At 49.3% G+C, this 18840-nt stretch overlaps 2 protein-coding genes and 1 long non-coding RNA gene across 6 annotated transcripts in view; 2 read left to right on the plus strand and 1 right to left on the minus strand.

The window, feature by feature from the left end:
• BUB1 (BUB1 mitotic checkpoint serine/threonine kinase) overlaps window positions 1–18840 on the plus strand; it is a 118762-nt gene that overhangs the window by 46880 nt on the left and 53042 nt on the right. For 2 of the 4 annotated variants that reach the window (XM_048298001.1, XM_048298002.1), the window contains one exon: window positions 1294–1458. In XM_048298001.1, the coding sequence (XP_048153958.1) occupies window positions 1294–1458 (165 nt within the window). Of the gene's footprint in view, window positions 1–188; window positions 229–1112; window positions 1173–1293; window positions 1459–18840 lie in introns of those variants that run through there. The other 2 variants (XM_048298003.1, XM_048298004.1) reach the window with 2 other exon arrangements.
• On the minus strand, window positions 8470–11264 carry LOC125323241 (mas-related G-protein coupled receptor member H-like). Its single transcript, XM_048298065.1, is given in 3 exon segments — window positions 8470–9564; window positions 9566–9818; window positions 10591–11264. Coding segments are annotated over 2 exon segments (912 nt in total). The 5' UTR covers window positions 9709–9818; window positions 10591–11264; the 3' UTR covers window positions 8470–8795.
• LOC125323258 lies at window positions 9320–13230 on the plus strand. The gene is made up of 3 exons (XR_007202444.1): window positions 9320–9407; window positions 10020–10227; window positions 12503–13230. It is a non-coding gene; the product is annotated as an uncharacterized LOC125323258 (long non-coding RNA).

Genomic DNA, 18840 nt, shown 5'->3' on the forward strand with positions numbered 1-18840 from the left:
TCCTTTTCCCTTGGGGATGCGCCCGGGCCGCCCTGCAGCGGCCGCCATGGGAACAGCACCTGAGGGCGGTGCTGTGGGCGGGGTTTGTCGCGTGATTGACGGGGCTGGGGGCCAATGGGGGGCGGGGCGGGCCGAGGACTGGCCAATGGGGAGGCGGCAGGGGCTGCGCGCGGCCAGTTTGAATCGGCGGGAGCGGTTGGGGCGGACGGGCATGGACGGGCCCGGGCGGTGAGCGGGAGAACGGGATGGGGAGCGGGAGAACGGGGTGGGGAGCGGGAGAACGGGATGGGGAGCGGGAGAACGGGATGGGGAGCGGGAGAACGGGGTGGGGAGCGGGAGAACGGGGTGGGGAGCGGGAGAACGGGGTGGGGGAACGGGAGAACGGGGTGGGGGAACGGGAGAACGGGATGGGGAGCGGGATAACGGGATGGGGAGCGGGAGAACGGGGTGGGGAGCGGGGAGAACGGGATGGGGGAACGGGAGAACGGGGTGGGGAGCGGGAGAACGGGGTGGGGAGCGGGAGAACGGGATGGGGGAACGGGAGAACGGGGTGGGGAGCGGGAGAACGGGATGGGGGAACGGGAGAACGGGGTGGGGAGCGGGATAACGGGATGGGGGAACGGGAGAACGGGGTGGGGAGCGGGATAACGGGATGGGGGAGCGGGAGAACGGGATGGGGGAGCGGGAGAACGGGATGGGGGAGCGGGAGAACGGGGTGGGGAGCGGGAGAACGGGGTGGGGGAGCGGGAGAACGGGATGGGGGAACGGGAGAACGGGGTGGGGGAACGGGAGAACGGAGTGGGGAGCGGGATAACAGGATGGGGAGCGGGAGAACGGGGTGGGGGAACGGGAGAACGGGGTGGGGGAGCGGGAGACCGGGATGGGGGAGCGGGGAAAGGGGATGGGGGAGCGGGGGAACGGGATGGGGGAGCGGGGGAACGGGATGGGGAACGGGATGGGGGAGCGGGATAGCGGGATGGGGAGCGGCATCGGGGTGCCCCGTCCCCCGGAGCTGTGCGGAGGCCGCGGCCGTGGGGGCGGCAGAGCCTCCGCCCGCCCCGTGCGCTTCCCACCCTCGCTGATCCCGGCCTGAGCCGGCCTCTTCCCTGCAGGAATTTCGAGGCTCAGATCCGAAATTACCGAGGGCCCGACCCTCTGGAGCCGTGGGACAGGTGAGCTCGGCCCTGGCTCGGGGTGCCCCATCCCTGCCCCGGTGTTGCCCCATCCCTGCCCCATCCCTGCCCCGGTGTTGCCCCGTCCCTGGCTCGGAGCTGACTCTGGAATGGTTTGCAGGTACCTGCAGTGGGCAGAGGAATGTCTCCCGCTCCAAGAGAAGCAGAGCCGCTGGCCCGGGCTCCTGGAGGAGCTGCTGAAGAGGTGGGCGACAAGAGGGACAATGAATGGCCGCCAGGCAGCCCAGGATTGTTCCCAAACGTCATCCCCTGGCTCTGTAAGTTGGTAAGGTCTTGTTCTCCCCAAGCCCATATCCAGAGCCCCGTGCTGGGAATAAAGTAATTCCTGGCTTTCCAATACTAAAAATGCAGCATCAGAACAGGGTTCTGTTAACCTGATGATTTGGGGGATATTTGGCAAAAATTGACGGTGGGCCAGATTGGACTAAGCTTTTCACACTCCCTGGATTCCCGGGATCGGGGATTCCAGCGTGCACCACACAGGTTTTTTCAGGGGAATCCCTTGATCCCCAAATCCGTATGACTTCAAAGCAAAAACCCCTGGGAGCTGAAGGCAACAGGATGTTTCTTGGGAATGTTGAAGTGTTCAGTGTGTCCTAAATGTTAGGTTTGAATTAATGCAGATGGTCCAGGATTTTGTGTTCAGAGTTGCTGGTTTAGGCATGGCCAGGTCTGGATTTGCATTTGTGGGCACTGAGTGTTCCTTGTGTCAGCTTTAGGTCTGGATTGGTGGGAATTGTCGGAGAAAAGAGAAGGGAATTGAAATGCACAGCTCTGTTCTTGGAGAAATGATCAGGATGGGAGAAAAGAGGGTGTGGAACTGCTGGGAGCTCCTGGAGTGAGGGAAAGGATGCAAGAGGTGGAAACAAAAGCTGTGGAACAAAGCCCGAAAAGGGGGCTGTAAGTTTGTCTCATAACTCTTTAAACTTTCAAGAAGTGTCATCTAAGGTGATCTGATGCAATGTTCACTTTGGATAAATAATTTTAATAGTTTTCTGGGTATGGTTATGAGACCCTTTATCCTAGCTCACCCATCTGTGCTCATATGTCTCCTGTCTTCTTGTGTCTAATTTAAATCATCAGTGTTGTATGGTGGGGGTTTTTTACTTATAAGGATGCTAGAAGGAATTAGAGCAAGGGCTTGGATCTGAACCCCACTGGCCACTGCCTTTGCTGTTTTGTCTGCCACAGCATTTCCCAGTTCAGGGATGGTGTTACCCTGGGAGTGTCTCTTACAATGCATTATAGCCACTTTGGAAGGTTTTACCACTGCTTCCAGTAACTGCATGATTGCAGTAGCATGCTTCATTTCTTTCTTCTGTGAGGTTAATAAACCCCTTTCTTTCCAGATAGCCCCGTGAGCGTGTACCACCCCAAAAGCATACCTTGAATCAGTCCAAATGTTGATAGGTTTTCCTTCGGCCAACGCCAAGCCTCCAGTTAGGGCTGTTATTTCAGCCTTTTGAGCTGATGTCCCCACAGGTAACAGTTTTGCCTCAATGACAGCGTCTGTGGTTGTAACTGCACACCCAGCGAGCCGCTCACCATCCTTGACATAACTGCTCCCATCGGTGAACCAGTTTCCTGCATTTTCTAGAGGAGAGTCCTTTAGGTCTGGGTGGCTGGAGTAAACTGCCTCCATGGTTTCAATGCAGTCCTGCTGTACAGGCTCCTCAGCAGCCTTGCCCTGGAGGTAAGCTGCTGGGTTTAAAACGTTGGTTACTTGGATACTCACATCCTCCAATTCTGCTAGGACAGCCTGGTACTTGACAAAGTGAGATGGGGTTAACCAGTGATTTCCTTTCTGTGTGAGCACTGCTGACACTGTGTGAGAGACAAGAACAGTTCTCTGCTGGCCCAGCGTGAACTTGAGGGCTTCCCCTATGTTCAGGGTCCCAGCTGCCACTGCACGCAGGCAGGCGGGCCATCCTCGGCTGACCACGTCCAGCTGCTTGGAGAAATAAGCCCCTGGCCTTTTGTACGGTCCCAGCTTCTGTGCCAAAAGTTCCAGCACCAGTCCTTGTCTCTCATGTGGGAACAACAGAAAAGGTTTAGTGACATCTGGTATGCCCAGTGCTGGAGCTCGCATTAACTCACGTTTCAGAGTTATCAATGCATTATTAGTCTCTGGTGTCCAGCATAGGTGAGTTCCCCCAGTCTCTTTTAGGAGTTGGTATCAAGGTTTCACAATGAGTCCATAGCTGTAAATCCATAATCTACACCATCCTGTCATTCCCAGAAAGGTTCTCAGTTCTTTGGTTGTGGTTGGCCTGGGCATTTGACAAATTGCCTCTTTCCTGTTGTCTCCCAAGGCTCTCTCCCCTCCTGCCAGTTCATACCCCAGATATGTAACTTTCTGGAGGACTAGCTGAGCCTTTTCAGGGGAGACTCTATATCCACTTAGTCCCAGAACATTTAGAAGACTTACAGTCCAGTTCTTGCAGTCTTCACGGGTCCTTGTTGCTATCAGTAGGTCATCAATGTACTGCAGGAGTGTACCTTCTCCAAGTGGCGGTGTCCAGGCTTCCAGTTCCTTGGCTAATTGATCTCTAAATATCATGGGGCTATTTTGAATCCTTGTGGCAATACAGTCTATGTAAGGTGGCTTTTTCTCCCTGTTCTGGGGTTTTCCCATTCAAAGGCAAAAATTTCCTGACTGCTTTCAGCTAATGGCAGACAAAAGAAAGCATCTTTTAAATCTAAAACTGAAAACCACACCCAGTCACCTTGTAATTTTGTGAGTAAAGTGTCCTCAGGTCCTGAACTAATCAATCACTTTCATTTGGCTTTCGTACTGGTAGAATTGGGGTACTGCAGGAAGATCTACACTCCCTCAACAACCTCTGATTAATAAATTTAGTAATTATTGGTTCTATTCTTACTCACGTTCCATGCCTTAGTGTATATTGTTTAATTGACACTGGTTGTGCCCCTTCCAGTAGTTCAATAATCACTGGGGGAGGCCGTTTTGATCTCCTTGGAATTTCAACATTTCCTACTAATGGGATCACTTGATTTGTTCTTTTACTATCTATGGGTATTTCTCTTCCCTTTATCTAATCTTAGTGGTTTAACTTACACTTTAAAGTCTTAGTCAGGTATCTTCAGGAGGCTTCTTTGGCTGTAGCTTCTTTATACAGTTTTTGTTATAATAATATTCCTACTCTGCTGTATAATTCTATACATTATGAAGGATTAGTTTTTATGATGCAAACACACACAACATTTTCATACAAAATGTTCTCATGCAAACATATCTTTACATCAGGGCTATGCTCTGTTTTCCAGGAGACAGATTATAGCACTCTTGTCATTTAATCTTGACACAAACTACAAACTGTGGCTTTATTTTTGGTGGGATTAAAAATGAAATGAATTCTCTTTCAAACTCAGTTTGTTGTTTTCTTTTTTTTTTTACCTCAAGTAGCTTTTTTTTTTTTTTTGGTGAATAAATTGCCTTCATCCCATTCTGCACCTACAACTGAGATTGCAGAATGTGCTATAAATAGGAGGGGTGAGGAAAATTAAAACATCCTCTTAAGACATATGGCATGAGATTGAACAGCACTTTAGTTTGAGAGCTGGTAGAAGGCTTTTCTGTATCCCTCTTGGTTTAGGAAGGGGGATTCAATCATTTCTCATGTAGCATTTGCTTGTTTTTTCAAGATTCTTTAATTTACTAATTAGAAAATCCAAAAAATTTAGCCAGATTATAATAATTTTGAAGCCTTCTGAGGCAGAACTGGGAAGCTTAGTCCATATTTGGAGGATTTCAAATATGTATAAATTCTTATGCCAACTCTCAGGATAATATTGGTTGAGACAAATTATACATCTATAAGACCTTAACCCCACCATTTTTCAGTAAAAAGACAAAACAAGTTAGACAAAAATGAAACTCAAGAATATGTAGAATGCTTTCACTACTATTTGATCTTTCACCAAGTCACTTGCAATGAAAACACAAACAAATTACAAACATTAACCAACTGACAATGCGAGCAATTATGGTGACACTTTAAATTTCATTGGTTTTCACACAGCTCCATCTCATGTGTTGGTAGGTTCTTATAAAGTAAAAATTTGGCCCACTAGACCGATTACTAAAAAAGAAGTAAAACTTTTTGGGGCTAACACAAAGTGACAGTGAAGCAATGGTTATCACATTTTGGTGTGATTTTGCTGCTTGCAGTTTCCTTGCTCTCAAACTGCTTTCTTTACCTTTGATGTCGGGACATTTGACATTCCTAGAAAAGAGAAAAGAAACAAACTTCCCAAAAAAAAAAATGTCTGAATGAAACAAGAGTTTAATTGCATTAACTTATTCAAGTGGAGTTTTAGTTTTTATTCTATGAAGTGCTTGTTGCACCACTTTTGTTGTCTCCCGCAGGTTTTCAGTGGGGTTTCTTCCAATTGATCCTTCAGTGGAGGGAGTGAGACTGCTTTTAAAAGTTTTGCAAGAGTTGCAGTCTGTGAATCAGGCATTTGGATTGCCTCTTTTTTCTTCAGGGTTTTAGTAGGCTTCTGCTTTTCGCCCTGGAGCAGTTTGCCTTATCAGTTTGCTCCTTTTGTTCTAGTGATTTTCCTTTTGGACAAGATCAAGTTCGGCAGCAAGCAATGCTACTGCCTAAAACCCCCTTCTCTCTCTCTTTTTTTTTTTAATAACCAATCACATTTTTAGTAATCAATCATCTTTTAGTAACCAATTGTTCTTTATCTCAATTTTTTCTTTTTTTTTACCAAGTCCACCCCAGGAGTAGAGAGGTGACTAACAAATTAACCAAGGAAGGACAGCAAAACATTCTCCCCATAGGTTTCTCTACAGCCCCCGCAGATGAGGCTGCATGACAAATACCTGGGCCTGCACAGGGACAACACCATCCCCACAAGGCAGCACCTGCAGAATTGGCTGCAGGATTAGAATCTGCCAATTCTAGTTCTCCACAATGAACCACAGACCGGTGGCAGGGGAGGGTTCCCCACAAGATAGGAGCTCCGGATTCGCCTCAGAACCGAAACCTGCCAATTTTGGTTTTTCACAACAAAACACAAAAGGCACAGGGGCACGGGTCCCCTCCAAACAGGAGCCTTTCAGCTCTGCACAAGCACCACATAACAGGAGCCTTACAGCTCTGCACAAAACACCAAGCAGAAAAGGGAACTAAACACCCAAACCTATTGATCACAATGTCCACAATTCTTACAACCTCTGCCATCACCTTTGCCATTGCTTTTGCCTTTTCCTCATCTCTTCTTACATACACTTGCTGTACTTTTTTAACCAGTTCCTCTCAAATTTCTCACTATTCTCTGCCACTCTACCCTTACTCTAACATTATCTGCACCTTCATTTTCTGCCAAGTTCTTTATTCCTGCTCTTTCTAATTTGATACCAAGCTCTCTCCTCTGGCAGCTTGGACACTGTTCACTCTTTCTAATAGGCAATACCACTTTCTAATACATGTACAAAAAAACCAAACCAAACCCAAGCTTCACAACTGTTTCCACACTAGGCATGGGATTTTAAAAGGGAAATTAGCTGGGGCTATATTAGAAAAGCGTTGGGGCCTGGGTGTTCTCAATTCAGTAACTAAAATCTTTCTCCTCTAAAATCCGCCCCCCTTTGGACAGTAAGGCTGAATTCCAAACCAATGGTTTATATGATTTATCCTCATTCACTCTTTGCCAAACGCTTCGCTTTTCTCTGGCCGAGCCCGTGGCCGGGGTACGGAACCGCAGATAGAGCTCCTCACTCGCTCCGCACTTTGACAGCACGTCTCATCCACTCTCACTCGCACAGCAGCAGAATAGCAACAGACAAAACACAAAGAGCCGTACAATAGCGCCTAACAGCGGGGTCCAACCCCTTAAAGGTACCTTTCACAGTGGGGTCCAACCCCGGGGGGTCCAACCCCTTTAAAAGTACTTTTCCTCTTGCCCAGGACTAATTTTGGGGGACCCAGTCTTCCTCGGGACTTTCAACCCACCCTCAGGGACTCGAACCCTGGACCTGCAGGTATTTCTGTGTTTCAAAGGAATAGCAAATCCCTTAATTTGGTGCAGATGGTCCTTGTCTGCCCCCGCCGTGAGCCAAAGGACAGCTGAGCTCCCCCTGAAAATTCAGGGTCGCGACTGGGAGGTCCGCTTACCCCTGGATCCGGCAGCCGGGCAGAGAGGGTCCCGTCTGGGGTGCCAGATGAATCATGCCACAACCGGGCCAGGAGACACTTCAGAGACAGAGTCAGAGAAGTGGGTGTTTGCTTTATTCGGCGCGCCGGGTGTGTGGGGATCGCTCCTCCAAACACACACACCTGGTGCTCTCTACAACACAGTATTATGGGCTAAATTATGAATATTCATCACATTCCTTGGGACAGGTGTGGTTATACAAATTATTTCTCCGAAGTCATTAATATCATTAGCATGTGGGCCACGCATGTGCTGTGTGTCCTGGTGGTCGCACTGAGGAAGGCTCCTCTTCTTCCTTGGGGGTCTTTCTGATGAAGGCCAGTAGTCTTCCTCACAGTGCACTTTTCACCTTTCTCCCTGGGCATGCGTAGTCCTTTGAGGAATGATTCAGCGGTCTCTGAGATGATCTTTGTCACCTCTATCTTGACAAGATTAGAGTGAATTTGGCTTCTTAGGTTTTGTAATTACCATCTTCTGTCTGAACTAACATTTGCTGTCTCCCAATAGTTAGCTTGTGCTTACATGAGTTAGCTATTGACTGCCCCTTCTTCAAGGGTGGCCAGGTTCAGGATGGAGGTGCTGAAGGGCTTCCTTGGACATGGATGCTGGGCAACCAGAGGATGGCCCCGTTGTGCAGGACAGCAGCACAACCCCCTAATTTCTGTGCAATCCAATGGTCCAAGCTCCTGGTGACGTCAACGTCCATATTTCAATTGGGTTTTGGTCACAGGCACAAGACTTCAGTGGAGTTCACCTCTGACCCTGCACTTTACTCAGAATGATTTAATTCTGGAATTAAGGAATGTGACAAATTCCCACTCCAAGAGGAAGGGAATGTTGCTGTCCCTGCCCAGCTCTGCAGCCCTACCTGGTGTCTCTTCCCATCACCGGGAATGCAGGGCCGGCTCTGGCCGCCAGAAGGGGAAGGATGCTCCGTGCCATCCCGAGCCCTCTCCTGCCATCCAGAGGCACCAGCCCCGCAGAGATTTGGGGAATCACCGCTGCCCCGTGCTGGCTGTGTCCCCAGGGCTTAACCTGTCCCACCCTGTCCGGGAAAGAGATCCCTCAAAACGCCATGAAACTCATCTGCTGAGCCAAAGGAAACGGAGTTTATTCCCTGGGGCCCAGAGGCAGTGAGGGTCATTCCATGGGGAATAGAGCCAGGGAGCAGGACTGAGCCCGGCTGCACTGCTTGGAGCCACGTGGAGCCGGGAGGGAGGGAAGAGGAAATCCATGCTCCCTGCAGAGCATCCCTCCCACATTGCCCATGGCACTGCCCCTGCTCCCTTCTCCTGCAGGAATACAGGCCAGGGGGGGTTGATACTCTGGATATTTATAAATCCGATGGCTCAAGGAGTCCCTCAGTCACTGTCCCGGGGTCCTTCAGCAGCGCAGGGGAAGGGATCAACAGGCTCAGACCCCCGTGTCCCTGTTGGTATCCTTGCTGCGGGCAGTTTTGTCTTTCCATTCCTCAAAGACCCTCTGGAGCGAGAGCTGGAGGGACCCCACGGAGCAGGGGCTCCAGCACCTCCCTGCCAAGAAGTAGATGAAGGGTTTGATGGTGCTGTGGATGCAGGCGAGCAGGAAAAAAGCCTGCGAGGACACGTAACCGAGCTGCTGCAGGAAACTCAAGAGGCTGAGGAGGAGAGCCAAGAGCACAAGGAGGAAGATAACGATGTCAAACCTCTCGGGTTGCTGCTGCTGGGAGCCACACTTGGCTTTAACGATGTCGATTGTGCGGGTGATGAGCACGGGTGCAGCAAACAGGAGCAGGATGACGGTGAAAATGGAGATGAGAGCCACCCAGCAGTGCTCCTGCTTGTGTGACGGGTACAGGGAAGCCTCTGTGGGAATGGCAGTGAAGAGAGCGAAGAATGTCAAGCATTGAGCACCCCACAACACCCACATCATGGGATCGGGAAGGTCACAGTGGCAGCAGAGCTTGCAGAGCTTTTCCATGTCCTTTTTGGCGCCGATGGCTGTCATCCAGGAGAGCGCCCAGTAGCAGGAGAACGCTGACACCAGGTAAAGGAATCTCACGTACATCAGGGGCATGACAGGAGAGCAGGACACGTCCTCCAGCAGGAAGAGCAGGGCAGAGGGGACCGCAAAGAGGAGGAAGATGAAGTCGGTGACAGCCAGGCTAAAGATGCTGGCAGTATGCCCTTTCCATCTGAGGAGGCAGAAGAGCCCCGTTCCTGGCCAGCCCACAGAGGCAGATGGGCAGTGTCACACTGTGTATGGCCACGCTGGTGACATCTGTCTCACATGGATCATCTCCTTCGGTGGGTGAGGCAGAAGGTGGGGACACGGAGCTCACTGCCATGGATGGACGCTGGGCAGGTGCTGGGATGTGGCCTTGGCTGTGGTCAGAGTGGATGGGCAGTCAGTGCTTGGAGAATCCAGGGATGGACCAAGCGGCTCCTCAGCAGCTCCCTGCAGCGAGAAGGGTTTGGTGGAGAGAAGTGAGATGTGCAGGGTGGTGGGAATGGTGGGGTGGGAGAGGGAGGAGGGAGGGTTGGGCTGTTTGGCAGGAGGTTGATAAATAACACAGAGAGTAAACATTTTCAGTTCCCTGATGTTGCTGAAAAGTCCAACTAGTCAAAAAGATAAAAGGATTTAAATGTGTGCACGCAGGGCAAGAAATGAGGCTGGAGCCGGTGCTGGAATAGATCAGGAGGCCTGCAGTGGTTCTGGGGCAGTTCTGTCACAAGAAGCAACAGTGCACACCCAGAAAAATAGCTCAAGGCAAGGTCACCTTTAATACTGAAGCATTCAGTGAATATGACCAGCAGAGACCCCTCTTAATGAATCTGCAGGACCATCAAAAGACTTCCAGGAGGAGGTGAATGCATGGAAATTTCTTCTAGGAAAGTGATTTTTGTGTATTAGATAGGAAACAGGTTTGAATGCCTCTGTGTGTTTGTAATGGATAAAACCCTGCTGTAAAGTCTCCCCACACACAGAACAAGGAGAGATCTTCCTGTGTGTCCTCCACAGGTAAAGAATTCCTGCTTCCTCCTGTTTCCCATTGTGTTAGAAAGTTTATTCCGGCCCATTTTGGTGTCAAGATGCAGAATGGAAGAGCAGGGCAGAGCAGGGAGGAGCTGGGGAGGGCACTGCGGTCACCGGGAGAGGGTGGCAGGAGCAGAGCAGCTGCAGGAGGAGAGGAAGGTGGGGCAGAGAGGAAGGAGAACATTCCACTGACCTGTTCAGTGTGGGGCAGCAGCAGGCACAGGGGCTCTGTCCCCATCAGCGGCGCTTCCTGGCACCCCTTGCTCCTTTGGGATCCACATCCTAAAGCGGCTCCTCCCAGGTCAGGAACACGAAGGAGAAAGTGCCCAGATCACCAGGAGGTGCCCACTGCTGTCCCACCAGCTCCTCTCCGTGCCCTGTCCCCGTGTTGCTCTCCCAGGGTGGGTGGGGTCACAGGAGAATCGGAAATTGTGACTTTGGCTACGTCAGAGCTCCACATGCCCGGAGTCATTTACCTTGGAGTTTTTAGCTACAGAGGAAGTGGCTTTTGTCAGAAGCCTCACATGAACAATTTTGCAAACAGCTCCTCCTTTCCTCCCAATTCAAAACACTCCTTCCCTGCGGAATGTCCCATTCTCTAACTGCCTTCCCTCTCCCGACAGGCTCCTACCATTCCTCGTTTCTCTTTCCTGAGGGGTCCTTGTCCCTCCAGCAGCAGAGGGATGCTGGTGGTGCTGGTGGCACTGGAATGCTGGCAGTGCCGGCAGTGCTGGTGAGGCAGCTGGCTGCTTCTCAGAAGCAACTCCCATTCTGGGAAGAGCTCCGGGATCATTGCCAAAACCTTCCCCGGGCCCAAGGAAGCACAGCTGAGCTGCTCCCCATCCTATCCCCATCCCATCCTCATCCATGCTCTCCACCCTCAACCCCACCCCGCCCTCCATCCCCATTCCATCCCCGTCCCGTCCCGTCCCATCCCATCCCATCCCATCCCATCCCATCCCATCCCATCCCATCCCGCAGGTTTCCCGCCCGGCAGCCTCTCCCCACCTTGAAGCGCTGCCCGTCGGGCTCTGCTGCTCTCCAGCGCGGACATTTGGGATCGGCAGCATCCAGAGCCTTCCTGACCCCTCCTGACCCCTCGCACACGCCCAGACCCCCCCGGGGCCGCCTTCCCCCCGACAGCCCCGCTCCTGCCCCGCTCCAGCCGGGACCAGGCACATCTTTGCCGTGGCACTCCCGGAGCAGCCGGGGCCGTGCTGAGCCCCTGGGCCATCCTGCCCGTGCCGCCTGTGCCGGTGCCAGCCCAGCTCCGGGCACTCGGGACCACGGGTGCTCCAGGCAGGTGAATGTGGCCTAGGAACAGCTCTGTGGTCAAGGGAGCAGCAGAGGAACTGAAGGGTGCTCTTCCCCAGCAGAGCTGCTGCTTTGTGCTCTGGGGCAGCGCTGCCGCTGCAGGGCTTCCTCGGGGAAAACAGCTCCTTTAGGATGTGCTTTGCTGCAAAGGTTTCCCTGAGCTGGGTGTCTGCAAGAGGCATCGGGATACCAGTGTCAGGAGTTTTCCATGGTTTCCAGGCTGTTGTACACAGCACGTTCCGGGCAATTTGCGAGCGTGAGGCAGAGCAAAATGGGTGCAATTGGACCCTGCAAATGCAGTTCAGGCAGACGTTGATCTTTTAACTTTTCCATGGCAGGTGCGAATTCTGGGGCATTTGTGAGTCTGCCTTGACTTGCAGGGATTGAAGGTTTTAGGTCTGGAATTGTTTGCTCAGCTTGCTCCAAGGCATGGTGTACTTCTGGAAGTGCCACACGCCTCCCAGGACCGAGGAGCTGCTGGCTGGGTGCCTGGGAGCTGGGAGCCACTGGGAGGGCTGGGGGTGACACCTGGAGAGGGGCTGGGGAAGCCTGAACTGGGATATTTTCCCCCCTGACGTTGGGTACCGAGGCACTAGGAAAATCCAAGACTCCAGGATGTTTGAATGTATCTAAAGGTACACCTGGACCTTTGCCCTGTGGCGCTCTTGAGTTTCTGTTGACTTTCCTGAATTGAGGCTGCTGAGGGCGGTGGAAGATCATTTGTCTTGTTTTGTGCTTCTCTGTTGTTTTTAACTCCTGCTTGAATTTGAACATAACTTTTTCCTCTCAAGGTCACCGGCGAGCCCGGGACAAGACCTGAGCCAGAACTTGTTGGGCCCTTGCAGAGAGAGAAGCAGTAAATGGTGTTGGAGAGTTTTTGGGAGTGCTGTCGGTGAGTCTTGTTTGGTGCTGTCCCTTTGTTCCTGGGGGGCACTGGCGGAGCGCGCTGGGGCCGCGCCACATCGGTGCCCAGCTGGGCGCAGGCGCTTGCCCCTTGCCAGCCCTGGTGGGTGAGAGCTGCACCTACCCTGCTGCTGGCAGAGGAGGCAGAGCTGGGCCAGGGCAGCTCCTCCGCTGCGTGGGTGCAGAACTCGCGGGTTCCTCTCTCTCCCCGGGGCGCTCCGGCTGCTGCAGCTCTTTGGCCCAGGCCCCTGAGAGGCGCTGGGCTATTGCTGGCCCATGGCTCCCAGAGGTGCCCGTGTGTGGAGGGCCAGGGCGCTGTGCTGGGTCCGGGCAAGGTTTTGGCTGTGACATGGCCGGTGCCCGTGAGATGGGGGTGAACTCTCAGCACAGGAGTTCATTGGGTTAGTTGTTTGTCTGAGGAAAATGTCCACTGAATTAGTTGGAGCCCTCAGATTTCGATGAACCTTTTTTCTAGAGTTAATGACTTCATAGAAGTAAACCAAGTAATTGAATCAGTGTGGCACAAATTTCAGGAGCAGTTTGGGATATGCAGCTGCACCTGATTATGTTGGGCAGGCTGGTGGGAAGGGCTTTCTCCCAGGCCTGGGCATCCTCAAGACACCTCAAGGATGTTTTTTAAACGTTTGTTGTCTTCTGTTTCCCAGCCCAGGGCCAAGCTGGAGAAAAGGTAGAGAGAGTGGCAAGTGGGAGTCTCATGTTTAGATCTGCCTTTGGATTCCAGTTCCTCCCGGGGGGCCTGTGCTGCTCAAAGTACAAAGGAAGGAGATGTTGGAGTACCTGTTTGTTCCCCTGTGGAGCTTGGAAGAGATGCTGAGGATGAAATTCCAGGGAAGCTGCGCTTGCAGAGCGACTGGAGTGCGAAGCAGTGGCAGCTGTTTGCCGTGGGCTGGTTTCCCCCCTTCACTTGGGTTCCCTGCTGCTCCTGGTAATCCCTCAGCACCTTTGCTTTTGCAAGTGCTTTGCTGAAGGGTTTCTGAATGTGGCAGTGAGCTTCTCTGTTCCTGTTTATATGGAGGATCTGTTTCAGGAAATGTCTCCTTATCTGGATGGATTCACAAGTTCCTGTCACAGGTTAATTGCAGTAAAGAAAAGGAAAAGAAGCCAATAGCCTGGACTGGGATGCCCCAGGCCCCTGCTGAGCACAGGGGTTGTTGCTGGGTGTTTATTCTCCAGTCCTGTGTGCTCAGGCCTTGTTATGAACTGCTCAGCCATAAATGCCACTGCAGGAAGAACAGGAAACCTCACGTTTCCTGTGGAGTGTTTGTCTGCACTGACTTTGTGCTGCAGCCTGAACCGTGTCCTAAAGGTTAGCTTTGAATTAATGCAGATGGTCCAGGATTGTGTGTTCAGCGTTAGTGGTTTAGGCATGGCCAGGTCTGGATTTGCATTTGTGGGCACTGAGTGTTCCTTGTGTCAGCTTTAGGTCTGGATTGGTGGGAATTGTCAGAGAAAAGAGAAGGGAATTGAAATGCACAGCTCTGTTCTTGGAGAAAGGATCAGGATGGGAGAAAAGAGGGTGTGGAACTGCTGGGAGCTCCTGGAGTGAGGGAAAGGATGCAAGAGGTGGAAACAAAAGCTGTGGAACAAAGCCCGAAAAGGGGGCTGTAAGTTTGTCACATACCTCTTTAAACTTTCAAGAAGTGTCATCTAAGGTGATCTGATGCAATGTTCACTTTGGATAAATAATTTTAATAGTTTTCTGGGTATGGTTATGAGACCCTTTATCCTAGCTCACCCATCTGTGCTCATATGTCTCCTGTCTTCTTGTGTCTAATTTAAATCACCAGTGTTGTATGGTGGGGGTTTTTTACTTATAAGGATGCTAGAAGGAATTAGAGCAAGGGCTTGGATCTGAACCCCACTGGCCACTGCCTTTGCTGTTTTGTCTGCCACAGCATTTCCCAGTTCAGGGATGGTGTTACCCTGGGAGTGTCTCTTACAATGCATTATAGCCACTTTGGAAGGTTTTACCACTGCTTCCAGTAACTGCATGATTTCAGTAGCATGCTTCATTTCTTTCTTCTGTGAGGTTAATAAACCCCTTTCTTTCCAGATAGCCCCGTGAGCGTGTACCACCCCAAAAGCATACCTTGAATCAGTCCAAATGTTGATAGGTTTTCCTTCGGCCAACGCCAAGCCTCCAGTTAGGGCTGTTATTTCAGCCTTTTGAGCTGATGTCCCCACAGGTAACAGTTTTGCCTCAATGACAGCGTCTGTGGTTGTAACTGCACACCCAGCGAGCCGCTCACCATCCTTGACATAACTGCTCCCATCGGTGAACCAGTTTCCTGCATTTTCTAGAGGAGAGTCCTTTAGGTCTGGGTGGCTGGAGTAAACTGCCTCCATGGTTTCAATGCAGTCCTGCTGTACAGGCTCCTCAGCAGCCTTGCCCTGGAGGTAAGCTGCTGGGTTTAAAACGTTGGTTACTTGGATACTCACATCCTCCAATTCTGCTAGGACAGCCTGGTACTTGACAAAGTGAGATGGGGTTAACCAGTGATTTCCTTTCTGTGTGAGCACTGCTGACACTGTGTGAGAGACAAGAACAGTTCTCTGCTGGCCCAGTGTGAACTTGTGAGCTTCCCCTATGTTCAGGGTCCCAGCTGCCACTGCACGCAGGCAGGCGGGCCATCCTCGGCTGACCACGTCCAGCTGCTTGGAGAAATAAGCCCCTGGCCTTTTGTACGGTCCCAGCTTCTGTGCCAAAAGTTCCAGCACCAGTCCTTGTCTCTCATGTGGGAACAACAGAAAAGGTTGAGTGACATCTGGTATGCCCAGTGCTGGAGCTCGCATTAACTCACGTTTCAGAGTTATCAATGCATTATTAGTCTCTGGTGTCCAGCATAGGTGAGTTCCCCCAGTCTCTTTTAGGAGTTGGTATAAAGGTTTCACAATGAGTCCATAGCTGTAAATCCATAATCTACACCATCCTGTCATTCCCAGAAAGGTTCTCAGTTCTTTGGTTGTAGTTGGCCAGGGTATTTGACAAATTGCCTCCTTCCTGTTGTCTCCCAAGGCTCTCTCCCCTCCTGCCAGTTCATACCCCAGATATGTAACTTTCTGGAGGACTAGCTGAGCCTTTTCAGGGGAGACTCTATATCCACTTAGTCCCAGAACATTTAGAAGACTTACAGTCCAGTTCTTGCAGTCTTCACGGGTCCTTGTTGCTATCAGTAGGTCATCAATGTACTGCAGGAGTGTACCTTCTCCAAGTGGCGGTGTCCAGGCTTCCAGTTCCTTGGCTAATTGATCTCTAAATATCATGGGGCTATTTTGAATCCTTGTGGCAATACAGTCTATGTAAGGTGGCTTTTTCTCCCTGTTCTGGGGTTTTCCCATTCAAAGGCAAAAATTTCCTGACTGCTTTCAGCTAATGGCAGACAAAAGAAAGCATCTTTTAAATCTAAAACTGAAAACCACACCCAGTCACCTTGTAATTTTGTGAGTAAAGTGTCCTCAGGTCCTGAACTAATCAATCACTTTCATTTGGCTTTCGTACTGGTAGAATTGGGGTACTGCAGGAAGATCTACACTCCCTCAACAACCTCTGATTAATAAATTTAGTAATTATTGGTTCTATTCTTACTCACGTTCCATGCCTTAGTGTATATTGTTTAATTGACACTGGTTGTGCCCCTTCCAGTAGTTCAATAATCACTGGGGGAGGCCGTTTTGATCTCCTTGGAATTTCAACATTTCCTACTAATGGGATCACTTGATTTGTTCTTTTACTATCTATGGGTATTTCTCTTCCCTTTATCTAATCTTAGTGGTTTAACTTACACTTTAAAGTCTTAGTCAGGTATCTTCAGGAGGCTTCTTTGGCTGTAGCTTCTTTATACAGTTTTTGTTATAATAATATTCCTACTCTGCTGTATAATTCTATACATTATGAAGGATTAGTTTTTATGATGCAAACACACACAACATTTTCATACAAAATGTTCTCATGCAAACATATCTTTACATCAGGGCTATGCTCTGTTTTCCAGGAGACAGATTATAGCACTCTTGTCATTTAATCTTGACACAAACTACAAACTGTGGCTTTATTTTTGGTGGGATTAAAAATGAAATGAATTCTCTTTCAAACTCAGTTTGTTGTTTTCTTTTTTTTTTTTACCTCAAGTAGCTTTTTTTTTTTTTTTGGTGAATAAATTGCCTTCATCCCATTCTGCACCTACAACTGAGATTGCAGAATGTGCTATAAATAGGAGGGGTGAGGAAAATTAAAACATCCTCTTAAGACATATGGCATGAGATTGAACAGCACTTTAGTTTGAGAGCTGGTAGAAGGCTTTTCTGTATCCCTCTTGGTTTAGGAAGGGGGATTCAATCATTTCTCATGTAGCATTTGCTTGTTTTTTCAAGATTCTTTAATTTACTAATTAGAAAATCCAAAAAATTTAGCCAGATTATAATAATTTTGAAGCCTTCTGAGGCAGAACTGGGAAGCTTAGTCCATATTTGGAGGATTTCAAATATGTATAAATTCTTATGCCAACTCTCAGGATAATATTGGTTGAGACAAATTATACATCTATAAGACCTTAACCCCACCATTTTTCAGTAAAAAGACAAAACAAGTTAGACAAAAATGAAACTCAAGAATATGTAGAATGCTTTCACTACTATTTGATCTTTCACCAAGTCACTTGCAATGAAAACACAAACAAATTACAAACATTAACCAACTGACAATGCGAGCAATTATGGTGACACTTTAAATTTCATTGGTTTTCACACAGCTCCATCTCATGTGTTGGTAGGTTCTTATAAAGTAAAAATTTGGCCCACTAGACCGATTACTAAAAAAGAAGTAAAACTTTTTGAGGCTAACACAAAGTGACAGTGAAGCAATGGTTATCACATTTTGGTGTGATTTTGCTGCTTGCAGTTTCCTTGCTCTCAAACTGCTTTCTTTACCTTTGATGTCGGGACATTTGACATTCCTAGAAAAGAGAAAAGAAACAAACTTCCCAAAAAAAAAAATGTCTGAATGAAACAAGAGTTTAATTGCATTAACTTATTCAAGTGGAGTTTTAGTTTTTATTCTATGAAGTGCTTGTTGCACCACTTTTGTTGTCTCCCGCAGGTTTTCAGTGGGGTTTCTTCCAATTGATCCTTCAGTGGAGGGAGTGAGACTGCTTTTAAAAGTTTTGCAAGAGTTGCAGTCTGTGAATCAGGCATTTGGATTGCCTCTTTTTTCTTCAGGGTTTTAGTAGGCTTCTGCTTTTCGCCCTGGAGCAGTTTGCCTTATCAGTTTGCTCCTTTTGTTCTAGTGATTTTCCTTTTGGACAAGATCAAGTTCGGCAGCAAGCAATGCTACTGCCTAAAACCCCCTTCTCTCTCTCTTTTTTTTTTTAATAACCAATCACATTTTTAGTAATCAATCATCTTTTAGTAACCAATTGTTCTTTATCTCAATTTTTTCTTTTTTTTTACCAAGTCCACCCCGGGAGTAGAGAGGTGACTAACAAATTAACCAAGGAAGGACAGCAAAACATTCTCCCCATAGGTTTCTCTACAGCCCCGGCAGATGAGGCTGCATGACAAATACCTGGGCCTGCACAGGGACAACACCATCCCCACAAGGCAGCACCTGCAGAATTGGCTGCAGGATTAGAATCTGCCAATTCTAGTTCTCCACAATGAACCACAGACCGGTGGCAGGGGAGGGTTCCCCACAAGATAGGAGCTCCGGATTCGCCTCAGAACCGAAACCTGCCAATTTTGGTTTTTCACAACAAAACACAAAAGGCACAGGGGCACGGGTCCCCTCCAAACAGGAGCCTTTCAGCTCTGCACAAGCACCACATAACAGGAGCCTTACAGCTCTGCACAAAACACCAAGCAGAAAAGGGAACTAAACACCCAAACCTATTGATCACAATGTCCACAATTCTTACAACCTCTGCCATCACCTTTGCCATTGCTTTTGCCTTTTCCTCATCTCTTCTTACATACACTTGCTGTACTTTTTTAACCAGTTCCTCTCAAATTTCTCACTATTCTCTGCCACTCTACCCTTACTCTAACATTATCTGCACCTTCATTTTCTGCCAAGTTCTTTATTCCTGCTCTTTCTAATTTGATACCAAGCTCTCTCCTCTGGCAGCTTGGACACTGTTCACTCTTTCTAATAGGCAATACCACTTTCTAATACATGTACAAAAAAACCAAACCAAACCCAAGCTTCACAACT

The sequence above is a fragment of the Corvus hawaiiensis genome, chromosome 3 (genome assembly GCF_020740725.1).
Source record: "Corvus hawaiiensis isolate bCorHaw1 chromosome 3, bCorHaw1.pri.cur, whole genome shotgun sequence".
Taxonomy (NCBI): domain Eukaryota; kingdom Metazoa; phylum Chordata; class Aves; order Passeriformes; family Corvidae; genus Corvus; species Corvus hawaiiensis.